Here is a 23,707-nt window from a genome sequence, read left to right as displayed (position 1 = left end):
GTACCAAAGGGCCACATGAAAGTCCCAGGCCGCAGGTTGGGCACCAGGGCTCTACCCAGGGGAGCGCAACCTCTTGAAGAGCAAGAGCCACTTAAGTGATCTGGTAACCAGTCACGGACCACAATAAAATGGTTCAGAATTAATATTTTTTTGTTTTATTTTGAATAGCATAATGAACTGCAGTTGCTGAATGCTGGTGGGAGAGGAGAAGCAGGCTTTCAGCAGTTGGAGGAAGAAAATAGAGAGCATTGGTTCCTGTATATGCTGCCCCCACCACCCCTCCTGTCCAAGTGTAAAACAGAATGTGATAGGGAGGCCCCATAGGATGCGACCCCTGACACTACATCAGTGGTTTGAGGGGTTTGGTAAAAACACATCTCAACTATGGTGTTTTACAGCCCCCCCAAACTGCAAATATAAACGAGACCTTACTGTTCTGAGCCCCCTAGAAGGCTACTTTCACAATGATGTGTTGTGGCTTACCTTTCCTGTGGTTTGTTTTCGCTTTGCTAAAGACTTCTATTCTGTCTTCTTCTGTGTGTGCAGGCAATTTCTGAAAGCGCACCAACACTACTGCATTCAGTATAAGGCCGGGGGCCACATCAGAGGGCTCTGGAGGCCACAGAATGAACCCCTGCTCTACACCAACACTTACTTTCATTTAGCTTTAAAAGAAAAGCATTTTCAAACCTTTTCCCTGAAGCAGGTTAAGAGTTGTTCTTATTGGGAATTTTTGTCCATTGGCACCAACATAGAGGGGAAGACGAATTGACTTTTCTATGCACCCCCTTCCCTTTTTTGCCTTTAGATACAGATCTTTAGATTATTTTCCAATAAACCAGAATTGTGTGGAGTGCAGTCATCTGAGGTTTCTGTGTACCTTGGCTGTCAGCAGATGAGCTTGGCATTGCACTTAATTGCTTGATGATAGCATTGGAGACTTGTACCAGACCAGCCTGGGGCAGCATCCATTTACTTCTAGCTTTCTCATCATGTGTGCAATAGTGGGACAACCTGAACCCAAAGGTCAAGATCCTCTTAGGAACCTTAATAAAACTGAACTGGTGGGGACACTCATTTGATGACGCTTTAGATGACGTATAACTTAAGAGACCCATAACTGACACCATAGCCTGCTGCTCCCCCAGAGTGTTTGCTATGCACCATATTCACTATCATTCTCTCTCACGAAGTGGCAACAAGCTGCTCCACAACCTCACTAGGGACATTATCAGTTTGGTACACCACATTTTTAGTCATAGCAGATTACATTACATTTTTAATATTATGAGATTGTGGCTCTTCGTTAAAATGGTTCATACGCTCTCCAATGTTTGAGAGAACATTCTTGCTTACCAGGGAGGCACCAAAGCTCTCCTGATAAACCTCCAACTCTCATGGCACCTTGAAGGTTTCTAGGAATACTTTGGTTTCACATGACACTGTTGCTAGGGAAAACTGATCACTTTATTCATTGCTCACCTCACTGCATTCATGACTGGAGGTATACACATACATCAATTTCAGATCATTAAAATTTGTTTTACCACTGCACGGGGTACTGATTAGAGGGAAGTCTTTCTTCAAACACACAGTGGGTAGTGCTACTAGGGTCACTCCTGCTTCATGGCACACAAACCTTGTCATTGCCGGTCTACCCAAGAACTGAACAATCATTTCCAGCACTCACCCTGCCACTTAAGACTTGGTTTCACCCTATTTAACTGGGAGTGTTGGGGTTGTGAAAAAAAAAACTGTTAATTCCCTTTTCTGTGGGACCTGCCCTTACACGCATACAGCCACAAAGTGAAGCTGCAACAGATGCAACATGTGCCTTGTCACCCATTTCTCACTTGACTTGGATCCTTTCATGGTTGTTAGTACCCATGCCTATCCAAATTACCTTTGGTGATAGCATGTCACTGCATATGTTTTGTCAGGGCTTTCAATACTGTAGCTCCATTCACAAATTTCTAGGACCACAGAGTGACCCCTTCTCTGGAGCTTTTGTTTCCAAATGACACACATCCACCTGTTGGGATAATAGCTCTAAAAAAACAAGTTCCCTGGATGTCAGGACGATTTTGGAGTCACTGAGATCAGGCGTTCTGAATTCAGTGGCTTCCTGCTTTTTCCAGATTCAGGACTTGAAAGAATTAAAGCCAGTGACAGCCAGGTAGTTTGACTTCCAAGGTGGTCAGCAATGACAACTCTCTCATAAAAGGATTTCTTTATACAATGGGTGACAGATTTTAAAATGGTTTGTGAAAACATGCAAACGTCTACTTTTATGATACAAAAAGAAAACCACATTGGACGCAGTGTAAACGATTTATTGAGGAAAAAAACATTTTTATTGAACAGTGAACATTAAGGGCAAAAAGGCACTTTGATTTTTTTTTTTAAAGCATGATCTAAGATGATTTAAATTTCATTTGTACGTAATCCAGCATAACCAGAATTGTAACTTCAAAAAAATGTAATTGGGGATGATACTGCATAGAACTGTTCAGAATCTGCAGTTTTCAAGGGCCAAAAACAGCTATGTATAAAGCATATCTGCAGCAGCTGTGTATTTAGAATGGCGAACCTATTAATGCGAACCTATTAGTTCGTGTATCGCTGCCGCCCGGTCATATAGGGCGGGGTGTGGTTCGCTATTTAAATGGACTGCCGTGCCGTATACCCATGCCCCCGTTGACGAAATGCATTGGGGCGTGGCTATACGGCGTCCACACTGTGAAGCATTAACAAGGAAGAGGAGCCCAGGGAGACTTGTCTGTTCAGCGTGGAGCTAACAGGCAGAGATTGGGGACTCCTGTACCCTGCACTTTTGAATTTTGTCATGTGTATTGAAATCTGCTAAAACGTGAGTGTAATTATGTAGGTTTTAAATAATAAATTATGATTGAAACGGTATCAAGCTATTGGAGGCTTTTTGTATTTTTTGTATATGAGTGGAGTTGCCAGAGATTAACCAGCTGATCCAGACCAGAATAGTGTTTATTGCTCATATGCTGTCTCTGCCTGGTCCATGAAAGTGGGGAGGCATGATGATCTGGTGAGTCTCCAATCCAACTATATATCCTCTGGCACATTGGTGGTGGAAAAGCAAGGGTGTTCCCTCTAATTTGCACGATCAGCAACCCTTTGTGGATGAACAGTTCTATATGTTTTAAGTTTATGGACTTTTTTTGATGGACTGCTAACTGGATTTTATCATTTTATGAGTTTTAGTCATAGTTCTCTGTTTATTACATTTCCAGTCTGCTGTATCAGTGTTATCACTCTTAATTATATGGGCGGTAAGAGGTTACCACCATCCCTGTGCTACTGAGATTTGCATCCTAATATTTTGTTTTGGATTCATTTCATTTTTCACATTATGTATAAAGCATATCTGCTTGTATGCCAAGATCTCCATAGCTCTGTGTGTGAAGGAACTACAAGCCCCAACATCCTTTGCGGTTGTCTGCTTGTAGTTCTCAATGAACTACCATGGCGCTGTGGAGTGCCGTGGTAGTTCATCAATTTCTTCCTGTACGGGTACACAGATATAGTGACAGATCTAAAATAGACCTGAATGGCACCAACGACCTGCTGACTCTGCTGGTGCAATGCTTTACAGGCTCCAAAGGAAAAATAAATAAATGCACATTTTTTTACCTGCAAAAAAGTGTGCATTGATATTTTTTCCCAAAAGGTGAACTTATCCTTTAAATTACCCAATATACAACATATACAGACAGTTTAACCAGTCATGGTTGGTTAGATGGACCTAAAAGGAACCAAAAAGTTCTTCATTTAAACAAAGTACAGCAAAACAATTCTCTAGAAGAGAAGGTATGTCAATTTAAATTCAGGTGATGGGAAGGGCCAAAAAGAATCTAAGTTTAACTAACCATATCATTTCACCCCCATGCCCCAGTGTTTAAGAAATGGAAAATTGATGGCCAATTAGCCAGCTACAACTACATTTTGAAACACTATACTGTAATTTAAGGCTGTGTCTGTGGTATGTGAACTTGCAATACCAGATGCACAGTTGACCTGTAAATACTGTACCTTTTATAAATGCTTAAAATCTAAAGATACCCTGGTCTAACAGGGATTCTTTAACACAATTTAATGTAAAAAAGCAAATCATTAGAAGAAAAACAAACATGCTTTTAGTAAATTTCCAATTTTAAGCAGAAGAGCACATTTTACATGTGACAGCACCTAGGCACACTGTTCTTCCAGCATCACAGAAGTATATCAGGACATGAATAGACATACCTTGGCTACATTGATGGTTTCCTCAGGAGACAAGGTCTAGGAACAGTGAAATGCAATGGATAAAACATTGGTCAAAAGCAATTGCAGAAGGCTTACTGTAAATGCTAGATGACTTGTCTCACACTGTGTGAAAATTAAATGCCTAATATTGACGATTGAAAAATCAGACCAATGATCATCCATTTTTTTTTTTTGCATGCTAGTCTCATATCGAAAATCAATAGGTGACTAAAGGTACGACAGATCACAACTTTGGAAGTGATGTGTTGTATTGTAATGTATTCTTTCGTTTCAAAGCATGAGTGGTTAAGGTCACACAATTTTTTCGTACAAATACTACACTAATTACATGAAAAACTTTAGTTCCAGTATTGTATGAGAAAAATGCTTGTGCTGGTTCCTTCGGATAATGTTGTATGAACTTTCATGATCTGCTCTTGAAAGCTGTGTACGGATGATCAGGATAGTGGACGATCGCTATGATAGCGGTATTTTGCGCCTGTGCACTAGGCATTAGTTCACCTTTGGGAACAGGTTACATCGGTATTTACGGTGTAACATATTTCTAAGCACTAAGTGTGTTCCGTCCACACAGCTGCTCTTCCACCGAGATCTATGAATGAATATACTACAAGTCCCATCTATTGTTGCACTTGTAGTCCATTGATACTTTTAGCTTTCCAACTGAAAGCCCATACAGAGGTACAGGCAAAAAAACTGGAGGAAGTGTCTGCAGAAAAGCTAATTATTTTCCCTGCAAAAACATGTGCATTTTTTTTTCTTTACAGATAATAGTAGGTTCTTTTTAGATCCAGCAGTCTTTGATTTATAGGTCCTCTAGTATTAAAAAAATAGAGTTAGGGTCCTTTCACACGAGCGATACGATCAGATCCGCCTGTCAGTTTTTTAGGCGGATCTGATCGGATCCCCCATGCATCCCTATCGGAGAGTCATGGTAGGATCGGAGAATCATGGAAGGCAAAAACTGACTCTATAAAGTCAAAACCATTTACCTGCCTAATAGGAGAGAACTACAGGTTCACTTTGGAAATGCCCCAGGCCAGTTTTAATAAGTGGATTTAAAAGTAAAAAAGATGTTGCAAGCTCAATGTCACATTTGTTGCAAATATGTTTAAAAAGGTCTTACATGTGTTGGCAAAAAAAAAATAAAAATATCACAGGTTTATATTAGCTGCAAACCAATTTCAACCATAAATATTCCCTGCATTTTGGGAATGTATGATTAAAGTACAAGCGTGGGCACAGTCAACTGCATTGCAGTTTGAAGAAATGTTCTTCAGCTTATAAATAATCCTTATCGTGTTAAGTCAATAGCTGCTGATCCTCAGCTTCCACTTGAAAAGATTCTGCGAGCTGCTGTGTTAACTCCGCAACATCCTCCTTTGTTGCCTGCAGATCACCCGCCGTTTCAGCTCCTAAATGTTTCTCTTTCCTGCACAGCCTTAGGCACTTGTCCAGTCTTTTGATGAATATGTCAACATCTCGCTTTTTAATGCCGATGGCAGAAGCTGCGTTTAGGTAAGCGCATGGATAACTGTTACTGTGAGACATGAAACCCTTAAAAACATACCCATTAACGGTCTGTGAAGTACCAAGTGGCACAACCCTGTATAAAAGGGAAAAAGCAAAAAGTGAAGGCAATTGAAAATAAAACTTTAATTAGTAGAATAACCTATAAGAGATTAAAGAACTAGTATAAACTATTGACAGCACTATTTCTGTAGCTACAATCTAAAAATGTTATGACTGATTTGTAAACAAGGTCCTACCCTGAAAAGCCTGGGGCTTGTTGGTGACCGCTATGCTTCATGCTAAGGGTCCTGCACAAAATAAAATTCTACTTCAGTAAGAAATGCTGACATCTCAGTGGCTGCACATTTTTTGTAAAGTATGTTTGGCACTCAAGGAAGTGTCCATGGTATACAAATGCATTCCCTTGATCTATAGTCTCGCCGAAGGCCAAGTGCCCCATGTATGGCAAAAAAATATTCAGCCCATAACTTGAATTTTTAGTAAACCCATTTAAAGCTCAATCTCCAAGTATTTCTTGGTTGCTCCACTGCCCTGTCCAAAATATACATGAAACGTTTTCCCAGCTCCGACCACTCCTCTCCCTTGGACACATGATGGGACACTATTCCTTCCACTAAGCTCAATGATGGGCCATTATTCCTCTTCCTGACCACAAGTGCTATGTCATTTTTTCTTTTTTTACTTCCACTGACCACCAAGCCCAAGGCATTTTCTATTCCCACTGGCCAGTTTGGCCCTCCTAAAGTCTGAAGGACAGTAAAAAGGCCCTTTGTTTAGAAAGTTTGGAGATCTCTGAACTAAGCTTCACTCTACCCTTAACTCTTCAATGGTAGTTTTTTTAGAGCACCTGTACTGTAATGATACACAAGGCTGTAAAGAAGCTGGATGGGACATGAAGATGCTCTACTTTATTTCAGTTATACCCAGGCTAATTTTCAGCTCTTAGCGCTGTCACACTCTGAATACCAATTACTCAGTCATGCAAAACCGTACCAGAATAAAATTTCAAACATTTTTTGGGACATAGAGCTTTCTTTTGGTAGTATTTAATCACCACTGGGATTTTTATTTTATGCTTTATAAATGAAAAAAATATATATATTTTTTTCTTTTTAAACAAGGTTTCTTTTAGCTTCTGTTATACAACTTTGCAAATATTTCTTCATAAATTTAGGCCAAAATGTATTCTGCTACATTTCCTTGGTAAAAATAACAAAAAATCAGTGTATATTTAGTCTGTGTAAAATCTATGGAGTCTACCAACTAGGGTATACACAGAAAGTAAACGAGGTTGAAAACGAGGGTGGGCATTTCAGCAAGACAATGATTCCAAAAAACAAAAACCAAGAAAACTCTCAGATGGTTTCAAAGAAAAAAAATAAAGCTGCTAGAATGGGTCCAGCCAATCACCTGACTTGAATCCAATAGAATGTCTATGGAAAGAACTAAAGTTTAGAGTTCATAGGCCCACGGAACCTTCAAGATTTGAAGACTGTTTGTGTGGAAGAATGGGCCAAAATCACACCTGAGCAACGCATGCCACTTGTTTCTCCATACAGGAGGTGTCTTGAAGCGGTCATTACTATATATATATAATAAATTTCAGTTAGCATGTTCAATACTTTTTCCCTGTCTCATTCCATTCTATTACACATAACCTAATTTCTGAATGGATTTGTTTTGGTTTCTTTGTATGTATGGAGTGCATGGGTTGTTGCGGACGTGGTGAAAATTTCATGACAATAGTACCTTTAGAAATAGATTTACCTTAAAAAATTATGACGTGTTCAATACTTATTTTATCCGCTGTATATTTGAAAATTGATCAGAGCTTATGTATGGACTTCCTATATCATTTCTTGAGGCCCTAAAATGCCAGGACTGTACCTCCCAAATTAACCCTTTTTGGAAAGTAGACAGTCTAAGGCACAGGTGTCAAACTGGCGGCCCTCCAGTAAGGTATTTAGAAGGAGACATGGTGAGTTTTTTGAAGTTGTATGTTTTTTTTTGGAAAATTATTTAAAAAAAATTAGATTTTCGTCTTACCCTAAAATCCTTTTCTCTGATGTTCATTGACAGACACAGCTCCAGAATCTTCTTGACAATTGGGTTATGCTGCCCCCTACAGGAGTAGGACACTAGGCAGGAAACAGCTTTACTAGGCCTATGGGGCAGTCCCAGAGGGTATACTACCACTTCCTGCCATAGGCACTCAGTTCAGTTGCAAGCAGTGTCAGAAGAAAACAATAACCCAACTCAATAGAGGAGTGGGTGCTGTGTCCATCAATGAACATAAGAAAAAAGGATTTTACGGTAAGACAAAAATCCCATTTTCTCTTTCGTTCATTGACGGACACAGCTCCAGAATCTTCTTGACCATTGGGACATCCCAAAGCAGTGTCAAACATAAGGGGTGGGAAAAACACAGCAGAAAAAAAATTCCCAAAGGCTAAACCTAGCCAACTAGATAACATGGAGCTCAACCAGGATCAACTGGAGATCACCTAAAAAAACATACACCGTCAAAGAGGACTAATCCTCTCACACAGCGGCCTACAAAACGTTGCGGCCAAAAGCAGCATCCGCAGATGCCAGCACATCTATTGTATAAAATTTTGTGAACGTGTGCACAGACGACCAGGTGGCCACTTTGCCAACCTGCCCCACTGATGCCTGATGGCAGAAGGCCCAAAAGGCACTAAGCACTCGCGTAAAAGCGCCTTAACAAGGAATGGAGGAACCTGACCGTTGATGAAATAGGCCTGCACTATCGCCCGGCTTGTCCATCTGGAAATGGTCGCGGCACATGCGACCAACCCTTTGCGAGGTCCATCTGTAAGGACAAATATTAAAGGCTGATTTCCTAAAAATGACTCGGTTGCCACAAGCAACCCACTCCCAGAGACTGCAAGGAAATCTCCTTAAGATGTTCAGGTTTAGAACACAGGGAAGGCGACACAATGTCATTATTCAGATGGAAACCAGGAACAACCTTAGGAAGGAACGACTGACAAGGGTGAAGCACCCCCTTATCTCTGAACCACCAGGTAAGGTGAACGACAAAACAACGCTACCAGCTCTGACACCCTGCCTGCAGAAGTAATAGACACCAAGAAGACTACCTTTTGGGACAATGTAAGCAGAGGAACCTCGCAAATATTTCCGAAAGGCAGGTACTGGAGAACAGAGAGCACCAAATTGAGATCCCACAGAGGCAACGGAGACCATACTGGGGAGCCAAGTGGCGAACCCCCTGAATAAAAGGTGCAAACCAAGGATTGTGTAGCCAAAGAACAAACGAAAACCTGTCCCTTGGCGGGACCCAAGGCCAGGCTCTGCTCAACACCTCGGAGGAATGCCAAAATATGAGCCACCGAAATGGAACGGGGATGAACCCCAAAACTCTACGCAATGTACGCCTTCCAGCGTGATGGTAAAACCTTCCTAGAGGTATTTTTATTTTTTTTTAGTCTTTTACAATGAGGGAATCACCGATTCAGACAACCCCATATACTGCAACACCTGGCCTTCAACAGCCAAGCTGTTAAAGCCAACGACTGTAAGCAGGATGGAGGATTGGCCCCTGGGCCAAAAGATCTTCTCTGAGAGAAAGTCTCCAAGGGGCATCGGCAACCAGTCGTACCAGATCGGCGTATCAAGACCGGCGAGGCCAGTCTGGAGCCATTAGGATTAGGGATGATCGAACTTTTGAAAAGTTCGGTTCGACCAGAACACCCGAACTTCCCGAAAGTTCGGGTCCGGATTACAGAACCCCATTGAAATTAATGGGACCCGAACTTCGGTAATCAAAAAACACAATTTTGAACCCCTAAAACCCAATAAATGCCCCTAAAAAGTGCCTAGGGTTCTGGGTCATGCCCCAGGGACTATTAATCACACAAAAAAAAGTTCTTAAAAATTGTTGTTTTTGATAGAGAGCCAATTCTTGAAAAAAAAAAATTAGATTTCTTTGGATTTAGTGTCTGGGGGGTCTAAAAGGTGTACCTGTGAAGTTTCAGCTCTGTAGCATGTACAGAACTAGAAGAAAAAAAAGATAGTCTGTCTTAGAATTGCAGTAGAGTAGGCATATGGCTCCGCTATTTTCACACCTGGCCGTTTTTTTTGCAGGCGTTTATTGGGCTTTTTTGTGGATGTCTTTGGAGGCAGGCATAACATCTGAACTTGTGTAGGGTTATATTATATATATATATATATATATATATATATATATATATATATATATATATATATATATACACACACACACATATATATATATATGTATATATACACATACACACATATTAGGTGTGTAAGTAGCGGAACCCTATGCCTGTGCTAATGAAATTATTTGCAGGCATAGGGCTCCGCTCCTATCACACCTATATGTGTGTATGTGTATAAATACATATAAGGGTGTGTGTATATATACCCCTATACAGAAGTTCAGATGTTATGCCTGCCTCCAAAGACGCCTAAAAAATGCCCAAAAAAATGCCTGCAACAACACACCTGGGCGTTTTTGTTGCAGGCGTTTTTTGGGCATTTTTTGGGCGTCTTTGGAGGCAGGCATAACATCTGAACTTCTGTATAGGGGTATATATATATATATATATATATATATATATATACACACACATACATATGTATATATACACATACACACATATAGGTGTGATAGGAGCAGAGCCCTATGCCTGCAAATAATTTCATTAGCGCAGGCATAGGGTTCCGCTACTTTCACACCTATATGTGTGTATGTGTATATATACATATATGTGTGTGTGTGTATATGCCCCTATACAGAAGTTCAAATGTTATGCCTGCCTCCAAAGACGCCCAAAAAATGCCCCAAAAAAAACGCATGCAAACAAAAAGCCCAGGTGTGTTGTTGCAGGCTTTTTTTTGGGGCGTCTTTGGAGGCAGGCATAACATCTGAACTTCTGTATAGGGGTATATATACACACACACGTATATGTATATATACACATACACACATAGGTGTGATAGGAGCGGAGCCCTATGCCTGCAAATAATTTCATTAACGCAGGCATAGGGTTCCGCTACTTTCACACCTATATGTGTGTATGTGTATATATACATATATGTGTGTGTGTATATATACCCCTACACAGAAGTTCAGATGTCATGCCTGCCTCCAAAGACGTCCACAAAAAAGCCCAATAAACGGCCAGGTGTAAAAGTAGCGGAGCCACTACCCTGCTCTACTGCAATTCTAATACAAACGATCTTTTTTCTATGGCGGTCACCCTGACATGAAGAGTTTGGTCACCCTGCCATAGCAGTCAGAGTCAGTTCACCCTACACTATGGTCACCCTGACACTTTCCCTACAGAAACTAGATTATTGAATCTAACTATAGTGGAAAATAGTACCCTAACTACACTAGATATCCCTTTCCTCACACTAATAATTGCTAAACAACACTTTTGAAGCAGGAGTAACAGAACTGCTTCCACTCTCTTCCACAGCCCCTGTATTACAATGCTAGAGATTTGGCGGCGCTATCTTATATACTGGGGGGCGTATTCACTACTAATTGGCCTCTGGACCCCCTAGTCACTCCAATCACATTCCTAGCATCCTCCTGCCCCCTCAATTGGCTTTTACTGATGGTTCTGGTCCAATCATGGGCTTTTAAAGCCCAGTTCCTGTCCCATTGCATTTTGGTCGGTTCTGGTTGCCGAATTCCGAACTTTTTCCGCAAAAAATTCGGAATTCGGCTGAATTTCGAACAGTCAATGTTCGGGTCGAACCGATGGTCGACCCGAGCCGTTCGATCATCCCTAATTAGGATGACCAGTTCCCTTCCGCCTCAATCCTTCGCAGAAGACTCGGCAGAAGTTTTAGTGGGGAAAAAGCATATATCAAAAGATACTGGCCCTAAGGAGACACCAGTGCGTCTGACGTTGACCAGAGGATCCCGAGACCTTGCCATAATTCTCAGTGCCTTTCTGTTGGGACAAAAGGCCAACAGGTCCACCTCGGGAGTTTCCCACCGGAGAACCTTAGAATGCCAGCTACCTCCCAAGCAGCCAGGACACTTCTTGTGCCCCGTTGGTGATAGATGCCACGGCTGTGGTATTATCCGATAGATCCTTACCTGGCACTCCTGAAGGCGATTTGTCAAGCAAGCCAGACAAATCTTATCTCCAGAAGTTCCAGTATATTGATCGGTAGTCTTGACTCCCCCAGAGTCCAGACTCCTTGAGCACATCCGTGCCCAAAACGCCCCCCCCCCCACCCAAACAGGCTGCCAACCGGGGGGACCACCGTCCAGTACAGGGGAAGGAAGGATTATCTAAGGACTGTGGATCCTTGTCCCACTTGGCAAGAATCTCCTATTGCAGAGGCTCGAGTGGAACTGTGCAAACAGAACCGCCTTGAAGGTAGACACTATCAGGCACAGCGCCCGCACGCAAGTTCAGAACGAAGACTGACTGCTGAACAGAAGCAGAGCTTTGGAGTTTTTGTTCCCCTGGAAAATAACAATCTCGCTGAAGCTGATCCAGAGTCAGACCTTAATAGTCTAACTTGGTGGACAGAGCCAGAACAGATTTTTTGGAAGTTCAATTTCCAAACAAACGCCTACAGAGTCCGCACAGTAATGTCCAGGTTGTCCTCTAGAGCAGTCGGAAACTCTGCTTGCAGAAGAAGATAGTCCGGGTAGCCAGTACCGCAATCCCCCCACTGCCACTACAATGCCAACACTTTTGTGAATACCCGAGGAGCTGCGGCGACCAAAGGGTAATGTCATGAATTGAGCATGCTCCTCACTCACGGCAAGCGGAGGAAACACGGATAACCGACATATAATGGAATATGAAGGTAAACGTCATTGATGTGGGGATGCCACTACTGTACGAATGGACCCCATTCGGAACTTCTGTAGCCGCAGAAGCGGCTTGAAGCCTAGAGGTCCAGGATTGCACGTACCTTGCCTTCCTAGGAACTGTAAACAGATTTGACTAGAAACCTTGCAAACTTTCCGATTTTGAAACCGGACCAATCACCCCTTGTAGTAGAAAGACTTGCACCGCCTCGAAGAGACATTGCAGGCGTTCTGGGAAGAAATGCAGATTGGAAGGAAAGAATCTCACTGGAGGATAAGACCAAAACCCGATCTTGTAGCCTGACCGGATCAGCTCGTGGACCCACTTGTCTTGAATCAGGAAGGGCCATAGGTCCAGAAAGAAGTGAGGGCTCCTCCCCCCTGGCAGCCTGTGGAAGATGAGTACTCTTCCCCCCTGTAAGACCCTTAAGGATATCATCCAGGAAGATCCAAAGAGGCGATCCCCCAAAAAGAGGAGAACAGATAATGCTGTCTTGGAAAACTGGTCCGCAGACCAGAATTTCAGCCATATCAGGCGCTAAAGGACCACTGCTGTCACGGACAGCCTAGAAACCAAGGGAGCCGCATCCAGAGAGGCACCACAGACAAAACTGCAACCCCTAGACCAACTGGTCCGCCAGGTCACAAGGGCAAGCTGTTCCCCCTTCCAGATGCTGACGCAAAAGCTTTGCCCACTCCATTAAATTCTGGGACACCAAAGCTATGATGAAAACCGGCCTAAGGACAGAATTGGCCACAGCAAACATGTGGTGGACCAAAGTCCCAGCTCTCTCGTCAAAGGAATCTTTAAAAGCCAGAGACTCCTCCGCTGGAATTAAAGTGGAGTTAGTCGGACTGAAACCCTGAGAATCCACCACAGGTGGGACTGTTCACTTTTTAAAACAGGGACACCATCTAGCAAAAAAGCTTAAGCATCGACACAATGTGTTTGGGTCACTGACTCATGACAATTTTGTCAAGTAGGTGGAAAAAAGGGACATCTTTTGCCGTATTTGGGGAGCTGCGGGTACAAAAGGAGAATGACACAGACGCAGCAGCAGCTGCATCATCCACATTTTAAAGTTGCCTGCATTGATACAATCTGTGCATTCATCAGCACTGTTACATGCATGGCTGCACTAGAAGAGGAAACCTCTTCACTATCAGAGCACTCAAAGTGCATGAACGCAGACCCAGTGGGATCGCAACATACTAAGCTCACCCTGAAACATAACAATCAGGATGGTTGCATAGACACAAAACACGCAGGTGAGGGTCGCCGACTGTGATCCCGCAAGGGAACGACGACCCAGGGCACCGGAATGGACCCCCTACTTGACCCCGTGGAGAAAAAAAAAAAAAAAGGGAGGGGGGGTGGGTCGCCCCCTGAGCCCCTCCATGGCGGCCTGTATGAAAATAAAATGCCCCCCCCTAAGGGGGCCACCCGCCGTGACCCAGAGGCAAGGAACCCAGAGGGTCTACAGCGCTAAAGCGGGGGTGCCCTATGCAAAATGGCGGCATGCTGTCAAACAAAGGTGACCGCCCCCACAGCTTCCCCCCTGCTGGTAAGGCGCCAAAGCTGGCCGTGGCCTAAATTTTAGGTGGAAGCCCAGGTGCACAGACCCCATCCAAGGGAAGGTGGGTGGCCACAGGACACTCACCGCAAGCCGTGGCCTAAATGTCTGAGGGCGCCCCTCCACCTGGGCGCAAAGCCCGCCCGAGCCGACCGCCCAGGAACAACAGGGGAGAGGGCAGATGCCCAAAATGGAGGGCGGTGGCTCCAGCAACCCTTACTGGGACCTCCCCAAAAAGCGTCCGGCAAGCCACGGCCAAAACTTTAGGCCAGGTCCAGCACAGACTCGCGATGTGAAGCCATCCGCTCCCCCAGCCCAACACAACACCTGGAGCCCTTAGGAGCCCCATGCCCAGGTTACTAAGCCCCCAGGGTGATGAAGGACCCTGCTGTAACCCCCGGTGTGCGCCTGGAGAAAACGGTCAGCAGCAGCCCCAAAGGAAGCCCCACTTCAGAGCACATGGCAAAAGCCAGCTCAGAACCTCCAGGGAGGGGAGGGTGGGGCAGAGGGGTACGGAAGACCCACTGTGACCCTAGAGGGACTGGAGAGGAGGGGAACCTGGGGGTCCCACTGTCCCAGGGAGGGTCCTACGTACACCCCAAAACCCACAAGGGGGAGAGGGGGGACACTAATTACTATACTGTGAAACCAGGTGGGCACCACTCCAGGCAGACCACCGCACCATTAAAATGGGGGTGCTGCAGGCCAGAGGCACGCTGCGACTCAGGCCGTATACAGGTTGTGTGCATCCTCATGAGACGTAACTCCCTGGCTAATAAAGATGCACTGTTCAAATGACAACACAAACCTCCCATGTCCTGAATCTGTTTGGTAGCAATGAGCTAGACGTGTGTCAGCTGCCGAGTATCCCAGCATTATGGAGACATAACCACCTCAGCTGAATCTGATCTGCTAGACTGCTAAAACGAAGAGATGGCCAATGTGTGGATACAGCAGTTTTCTCCAGAGCAGCTCAGAACAATTCAGTGTAATGAAGCATTTCGCCCTGAAGTACAAATGTTTCTCAAGGCCATCGGAGACCAGAAAATCATTCAGACTTGCAAATCACACTGGAGCCAAATACAATGCCCTTAGATTATATTGAAATGGATCTTACAATTTAAAGGAAAATTAAAAAAAAAAAAAAAGGCATCTGGCAGTGCAGGAATCACACACCTGTAAGGTGTTAAAAATAAAAACAAAATCCTATAAAAAGTATATGAGCTGAGGCTGTATTTGCTAAACTCAAAATTACATCATCTCAGGACTTCCAAGACTCCATTCCAAAATACATGTGTTTGCCCCTGCTAGGATTAGTCCTAGCAGATCAATCACCAGGTTGCAACAATGATATCTGATGATCTGGATGACATCTGCATTCACTGAACATTCATCAGATGCACACAAGTGAACGCAAGGTCATGCAAATTTTTAGCATTCAGGTCCGGTTCACACTTATGCGAGTGCGGGAAGGCTGCGAATCCGCAGCCTGTTCCCGCATCGCACACGCACCCCCGGCAGTTCCCACTGCCATATGCGATACGCTGGGGGTGTCAATGTAATCTTAATGACACCCCCAGTTTGATCGCATATCGCAGTGCGATCGTGCAGTTCGCACAGGATCGGATCGCACAAGTGTGAACCGCTGTGCGATCCGATCCTGATGCGGCTGCTAAAAAGGGTCCCTGTGCGTGTTTGCAGCGGCTGCGGTGCGAATTTAGCCATACAAAGTGTATGGCTAAACTCGCACCGCACAGCCGATCGCATGTAATGAAGGAGCAGTGCGCTCCGACATTACATGCGAACCCGGAACTCGCACAAGTGTGAACCGGGGCTGACAGACATGAAAGACACTCTTATCTTAATGTTACACTAATGATACACTAACAACAGCCTCATGTAGCTAACTCTGAGGAAGAGGGCATATCCCTCGAAACGCATCAACTGTTCCTATCTGACAGACACACTCATCCGGTGGCATTTTGTGTTCAATGCCCGTAACCATTCCATTCATGGAATGTTTAAATATTTATTAAACATTTTTTATGACAATTCACTAGGCTGGTGTGCCTTTTTCCTATTATTTACAGCCTCATATTTACCTGACAAATAATTTTGGAAAACTTGGATTTTTGACTTACCGTAAAATCCATTTCTCTGATGTTCATTGATGGACACAGCTCCTGCTCTTCATAAACATTGGGTTATACAGCCCCCTACAGAAATATGGCACTAGGCAGAAAAAAGTCTGGCTACACCTATGGGCAGTCCCAGGGGCTAAACTCCCTCGCTCTGCTATAGGTACTCAGTTTTGTTGTAATTCTTCTGACACTGCTTTTAACTCCACAGTGGGGTGGGTGCTGTGTCCGTCAATGAACATCAGAGAAATGGATTTTATGGCAATTCAAAAATCACATTTTTTCTTTCGTTCATTGACGGACACAGCTCCGGATCTTCAATACATGTACGTCTTAGGCAGAAGACGTCATATGACGAAACGCGTACAGCGCCGTCACGTCACTTCCGGTTCCGGTCTCTAGTTGGAACGCATTGCGTTCCGGGACGCCGATACCTCGCTGTTTTTTCATTTTGTAGATGTGAGTACCCATTTTGCTGCTGGAATTAATATTAAACTTTTTAGCAAAACGATAATACACTATCGAGCTCTCTTTTTCCATTATCCTTCCATCCATATACCCTTGAGTGGCCATACCCGATCTACCCACGAGGCTTTGGATACCACAACATTAACACAGGACCCCACTACCGGACCCCACTTAGGATACTCCGGACCCCATATCACATCTCCCCTAGGAAGGGAACTACTACACAGAGCCAGGATTAAAAGACACCTCTTCAGTACCCGCTCTATACCCCTGTGTGGGGTGGGTACATCTGGTGAGTAGGTCTTTCTACCAGGGGCCACTTTACCACTCACCAGTCACCCACCTTGGGGGTCACCGTAAGACATCCTGTTCACCTATATTTTTGTTATCACCACTACTTTATGGACTCATTTTTATTATATGGACTGATTTAATACCACATTTTTTTGCACGTTGCACAAATAGATTTCCCGCACCTTTTTATCCACCCGCAAAATAATTAATTTTTTGGCACATTCATTCAATTTTTGATCCACCTTGATATATTCATTGATTTGTTATCACCTCTTGTTGCACTTTATACCAACTGTTTTTTTGCACACCCATCCCGTGCATAAAAGTTTCCCGCACATTTATCACTTTTTCACTATTTATTTATCATTTAATTTATCCACTATTATTTATATTATCACTTGCGGAACCAACACCTTTTAGAAGTTTTATCAATTCATTTAGGCTACATTCACACCTGAGCGTAGCGTTTTTCGCGCGTTTTTTACCGCGATTTTACCGCGATTTTTGTGCAGGCGTTTTTAGATTGAATAGAGATCAATGGAAAACGCCTGTAATCTGCCCAAAAAGAAGCTCATGTACTTTTTTGAGCGTTGGGCGTTTTGTATACAGCGTCAAAACGCTCAGATGTGAACAGGGGCCATTGAAATGAATAGGATTTGTCTTGTTGGGCGTTTTGAGAGCTGATCCTAGAGCAGAAAAACGCCCCAAAAACGCCCCAAAACGCCTAGATGTGAACGGAGCCTTAGTATTGTCATATATTTATATTTTTTATTTTTGGCATATACACAAGCATGTTTACGGTTATATCTTGCAATTTATTACGCCCTCTGGTGGTTGTTTCTCTTATATACCTCTAAAATATTTTTAGATTATTTTATATCCCTTACAACACCATACGTTTGATCTTTTTACTTGGTTATTGATTTTTTACCTCCGCATCTTTTATCTATTTACTTATTCCTCAATCATATTTATGTTTTAACATTGCATATTCAAACATCTTATATTTATTTGCACTTTATAAAATAAGCAGCGCCATCACCTTCCATTTTATTTATCTATCTTTATAGCCTTTGGCTATAGTTTAAGGGAGGCTGCAGCTTATTTGTGCACATACTTTATCAATCCCTTGACATCCTTAGCGCGGATTTATTTAGTTACATGTTTTACTAACACCTGATGACGGAAGGCCCAGGGAGGCACTAAGCGCCCGAGTAGAGTGCGCCTTGACAGGTAAAAGGAGGAACCTTACCCCTGATGGAATAGGCCTGAAATGGTCGCAGAAGAAGCAAACAACTCTTTCCGAGGCCCATCCGTGAGCACAAATAGTGATTCCAACTTCCAAAAAGACTCCGTAGCTGCCAGGTACATCCTAATTTCCCGGACCACATCCAAGGCATGCAAGGCAATTTCCTTCGGATGTTTAGGCCTGGGACACGGGAAGGCAACCCAATGTCTTCATTAAAATGAAAATCTGAGACAACCTTGGGAAGAACGACGTACAGGGACGAAGAACTACCTTATCTCTATGAACCGCCAAGTAAGGTGAACGACAGGATAATGCCACCAATTCCGACACCCTGCACACAGAGATGAAAGCCACCAAAAAGGCCACCTTCTGGGACAGCGTAAGCAGGGGAATCTCCTGAAGATTCTCAAAAAAGAGGCTTCTGGAGGATGGAGAGCACCAAATCGAGGTCCCAAGGTGGCAACAGAGACCACACTGGAGGTGTCAAGTGCCTAACTCCCTGAAGAAAAATACGCACCCGGAAATATATGTGGCCAAAGGCCGCTTGAAATCAACACATGACCCTTGATAGTACTCAAGGCCAGTTTCTGCTCAACCCCCCCGTTGAAGGAAGGTCAAGATCCAAGCCACAGAACAAGAGCGAGGATGAACCCCAAGAGGCCCACACCATGCAATTTACATCTTTCAGGTACTATAATAGATCTTACTAGAAGTAGGTTTCCTAGCTTTTAACAGTGTTGGAAACACCAACTCAAGACTGTAAATTGGTCCTTGGGACAGCAGATCCTCGATAAGAGAAAGCTTCCAAAGGAACATCAGCGACTACCCGCACCAGATAGGTGTACCAAGCCCAGCGAGGCCAGTCCAGGGGCACTAAAAATACCATAATCCTTTCTGCCTTGATCCTGCGTAGAAGTCTTGGGAGAAGCTTGAGAGGAGGGAAGGCGAAAATCAGAAGTTACTGACCCCACGGGCCACCAGCGCATCTGTAGTGTCAGCCAGAGGATCCCATGTCTGAGCCACACTCCTCTCCACCTTTCTGTTGAGAGCTGGGAAGCCAAACAGATCCACCTAAGGGATGCCCCACTGGAGACCCAACAGATGAAACACCTCAGGATGAAGGGACCACTCCCCTTGGTCCAACACCTGCCGACTGAGGTAATCCGCCTGCCAGTTTTCCACCAAGGGAATGTGTACGGTGGAGAGGGCTGGAATCAACTGTTCTTCCCACCTTAGAATGCCGGCTACCTCCAGAGCCGCCAGGACACTTCTTGTGCCCCTCTGATGACTGACATAAGCCATGGCCAAGGCATTATCTGATTGAATTCGCACTGGATATCCCCAAAGACGATCCATCCAATGTTCAAGGCACAGTCCGATCACAGTTTCAAGACATTGATCAGTAGTCTGGACTCTTCCAGTGTCCAGATCCCCTGAGCAGAATATTTGCAGAGGATGCCTCCCCAACCGGACAGGCTGGCATCCATGGTGACCACTGTCCAATACAAGGGGAGGAACCAGAGACTGCAGATTCTTGTCCCATTTGGCTTGAATCTCTTGCAGAAACCTCGTATGGAACTGTGCAAATGGAACTACCTCGAAGGTAGACACCATAAGGCCCAGTACCCGCATGCAAGTCCAGGGAGATGACCATCTGCTGGACAGCAGGAGACAAAATTGCAGCCTGTAGTTTCTGGAATTTGTCCAAAGGTGTACTCTGGTTAAGGCCGAGTCCAGAGAAAGAACCAGATAGTCCAGCTTGTGGACAGAACCAGAGCAGACTGCTGAAAATTCAGAATTCAGCCAATCTCCCTCAAGCTCATATGGTGATTTCCAGGTTTTACACAGAGCAATAGGAGACTCCACTCGCAGAAGGAGGACTTCCAAATAGCCCAGTACCACGATCCACCATTAGCATAACAATGCAAGCACCGGGACCAACACTTTCAAGAGACCCGAGGAGCAGAGGCGAGATCAAAAGGGAACGCCCAAACTGATAATGCTCCTCTCCCACGGCAAAGCAAAGGAAGCACTGGAGGCGGACACATACTGGAATGTGAAGGTAAGCGTCCTTGATGTCGAAGGCAAGAAAATCCCCCTGATGCAGGAAGCCACCACTGTGCGAATAGACTCCATTTCCATTCTGAACTTCTGCACCCGTACAAAGCAGTTCAGTGCCTTGAGGTTCAGAATTGCCTTCCTTCCCGGGGACTATAAACCGGTTTGAGTAAAACCCCTGACAACGTTCCGAAGTCAGAACCAGGACTATCCCCCGTAAGAAAAGGTCTTGCAACGCCCCAAAAAGAGCATGCAAGCAGATAAGGGCAGTAGCACGTTGGAAGGAAGAACCTTACCGGAGGGTAAGAATGAAACTCGAACTTGTAGCCGGATCGAATTACCTTGTTCACCCGCTTGTTCTCATACCAGGGGAGTCCACGGGTCCGGGAACCAGCAAAAATGTCCCCCCACCCCAGACATGGGTGAGAGCATACCTTCCTGCTGAATTGGCCTTGTCCGCGGTCTGGAGAAGCCAGCACTTGACTTGCCAGACCAAGTTTGTCTGGATCCTCCAGAGGAGGCCCCCGAAAGGCTCCAATCCCTTGTCAGTCGATCCTGAGGGAGGAAAAAAAGCTTCCTATGAGCCGAGAAGAAAAGCCCACATCTACAATGAGGGTCCTTGCCCCCAGTAGCATGCAAAAGAAAACCGTACTCTTCCCCCCAGTGAGACCTTTAATGGTGTTGTCCAGGGTAACACCAAAAAACAGATGATCTCCTCAAAAGGAAAGATCAGTCAAGGCCTTGTTAGAAGTCTGATCCGCAGACCAGCACTTGAGCCAAAAGACACGCCAGAGGACCACTACCGAAACAGAGAGTCAAGCCACTAGGGGAGCCACATCCAAAGATACTCACCATACCAGGAACCAGGCGGCAGCGCTCCAGACAGAACCTCCTCACCATCGAAATGGGGGAGCTGTTGGCAAGGAGGAACACTGCGACTCGGCTGGGACCCGGTCGTATGCAACCTCACAAGGCGTTTAACTCGCAGGCCAGCCCCCGTCCAGTAGGGCTATGTCGCGCCCGACTTAGCGCGGAGCTGAGGTCTGAGCGCACTCGATGGCCAGACTGGGGTGACAACTGGATCTAGATTATCCAGCCTGTCGCCTAGTCCGGCAGTTGATTGCAGATCTCACAGGAAAAAAACAGGAGAAAATTTCTTTCTCAAAAGAAATTATTACCAGGACCAGCGATCCCAGCAAGGAACTAGGTCCTTACTCCTGACTAGGCAGAAAAAAAAAAAAACTGAGAACCTATAGCAGAGAGCGGAAGTATACCCCCTGGGACTGCCATAGGCGTAGCCAGACTTTTTCTGCATAGTGTCCTACTCCTGTAGGGGCAGTATAACCCAATGGTTTTGAAGCTCAGGAGCTGTGTCCGTCAATGAATGAAAGAGAAATGTTAGTTTATGACCATGATAAACAGAGAAAAAAAAAAATTATATATATATATATATATATATATATATATATATATATATATATATATATATATATATATATATATATATATATCTCCAATTTAGGTTTCCTTTTAAGTGACTGTCACTCAAACAATAAAAAAAGAAAATAAAAAAAAAAAATCACCCAGAAAAAAGGAGATTAATCATACATATCTGTCCCAAAACTTCCCAAAGAATCTTCAGTTCTCAATACCTCCTGGTGTGTGAGATACCTGCATCCCCTACTGCAGCTCTGCAGGGAGACACTAGTGACATTACGGGTGGAAAAACAGCACTGCAGTAAGGGATGCTGAAGATTCTTCACCAGGAATACAATACAATACAATGGGAGGAAAGATTAGAGGCACAGATAGCGGGATATGTACTATTACGGTTTTTCTACAGGCTGGCATTTTAAATTTTTATTTTTTGGTTGCGGTTATTGCCATGCCTAAACATCTTGTGCGCTTTAAGTATCAGTGCCATGTGACTCTAGTACAGCTACGTTTATACACAACCCCACCATAGCAGCAGCTGAGAGCCTGAGCCAGCTGCTCCCACCCCCTTCCACAGCCCAGGGTTCCAGCGAGCGCTGGAAAGGCAGAGTAGAGAGCCGGTGACTGACATTTACCAGCTCTCTGCAGGCTGAGTGATCAGCGGTGTTTGATCGCTACGTTCTTGATCTTAGAGACAGAGGGGCACAGTTGCAGCTGGGATCAGTGCTGCAGCCATCTAGGGGAGTAGGATTTTTTTTTTTTTCAATTTCTATACTTCGATTTCAATTTAAAATAAAACTTAATGTGTAAATAGAACATCATAGAACAAGAAGCCACTTACCTTGCCCCAGACACCTGTCTTGTGAAAAGCATAGATCCCAATTGAGTGATGGCTGTCCCGCCCTCATCATTAAGATTTTTCAGAGACATAGCTAATAGCCACACATATAAAAACAGAAAAAAAAATTATATAGCTTATGCTTCTAGGGGTTCCCCCCCCCCCCCCCCACGGCTGTAACCAGATCATACATTTTCAATTACAGAGCAAAATCCGGTTTTAGCTTTTAGTAATCTATTATCACACAAAGTAATTGTAGTTCTTTTATTTTTTTAATAACAAACTTGTTATACTTCCCTGCTCTGTGCAAAGGTTTTGCACAGAGCAGCCCCCATCCTCCTCTTCTGGGGCCCCCCGCTGGTGCTCAGTGGTCCTCTTTTTCTTTGTGTGCCACCAAAGGAATCTGTGAGTGGGGTGTGCGAGTTAAGGGCTCAGTGGAGCGGAAGACACCGGTTTAGTCCAGAGCACGTGTGATTTGGATTCAAGTTGGACACATAGCACTTATTATTTTGATTAGCTTATAAAGACAAAATTATTGTGGACTTTTGGATATACATTTACAAGTTGAATATTTACTTATTACACATTGGTTGGTATCGCTGTCTTCCTTAGGTAAAGCCACTTATTTACGGTTATCACTAAAAGTGAAAAACTCCCAAATTTTGGGTTGTCAACAGAATTAGAGTGAAATCATTCAATGGGTACATTCGTCCTGGTGACAGCCAGGGATTCCCCGACTTTGGAGGGACTTCCTGTTCTTGCTATGGGACATAAAGAAAAGGTAAATGTCCCCAATGGGACACAGATGGCAAAAAAAAAAAAAAAACACAACAACCTACTCTTACCTTATCCGCAATTTGAAAAAAAAAAAAAAACAAAAACATCCAGCTTTTACAATCATACCGATATTCTACAGATTTTGTTCTCATTTAAGCTTGCAGAACAGACTGCTGCTCAATCACTTTTTTT

The 23,707-nt window shown here is 44.1% G+C and overlaps 1 protein-coding gene across 1 annotated transcript in view; it reads right to left on the bottom strand.

Moving 5' to 3' along the window:
- Nucleotides 1–5,524: 5,524 nt before the first annotated feature.
- Nucleotides 5,525–23,707, bottom strand: part of SEPSECS (Sep (O-phosphoserine) tRNA:Sec (selenocysteine) tRNA synthase) — a 120,562-nt gene continuing 102,379 nt past the window's right edge. The window contains exons 9-10 of the mRNA XM_082268047.1: nucleotides 22,742–22,832; nucleotides 5,525–5,905 (exon numbers count right to left, since the gene is read on the bottom strand). Coding sequence (XP_082124173.1) covers nucleotides 5,602–5,905; nucleotides 22,742–22,832 — 395 coding nt within the window. The 3' untranslated portion in view covers nucleotides 5,525–5,601. The remainder of the gene's footprint in view (nucleotides 5,906–22,741; nucleotides 22,833–23,707) is intronic.

The sequence above is a fragment of the Pelophylax lessonae genome (genome assembly GCF_965119305.1).
Source record: "Pelophylax lessonae genome assembly, chromosome: 1".
NCBI lineage: Eukaryota > Metazoa > Chordata > Amphibia > Anura > Ranidae > Pelophylax > Pelophylax lessonae.
The sequence above is the reverse complement of the archived record's forward strand: the minus strand, read 5'-3'. Positions and strand labels throughout refer to the sequence as shown.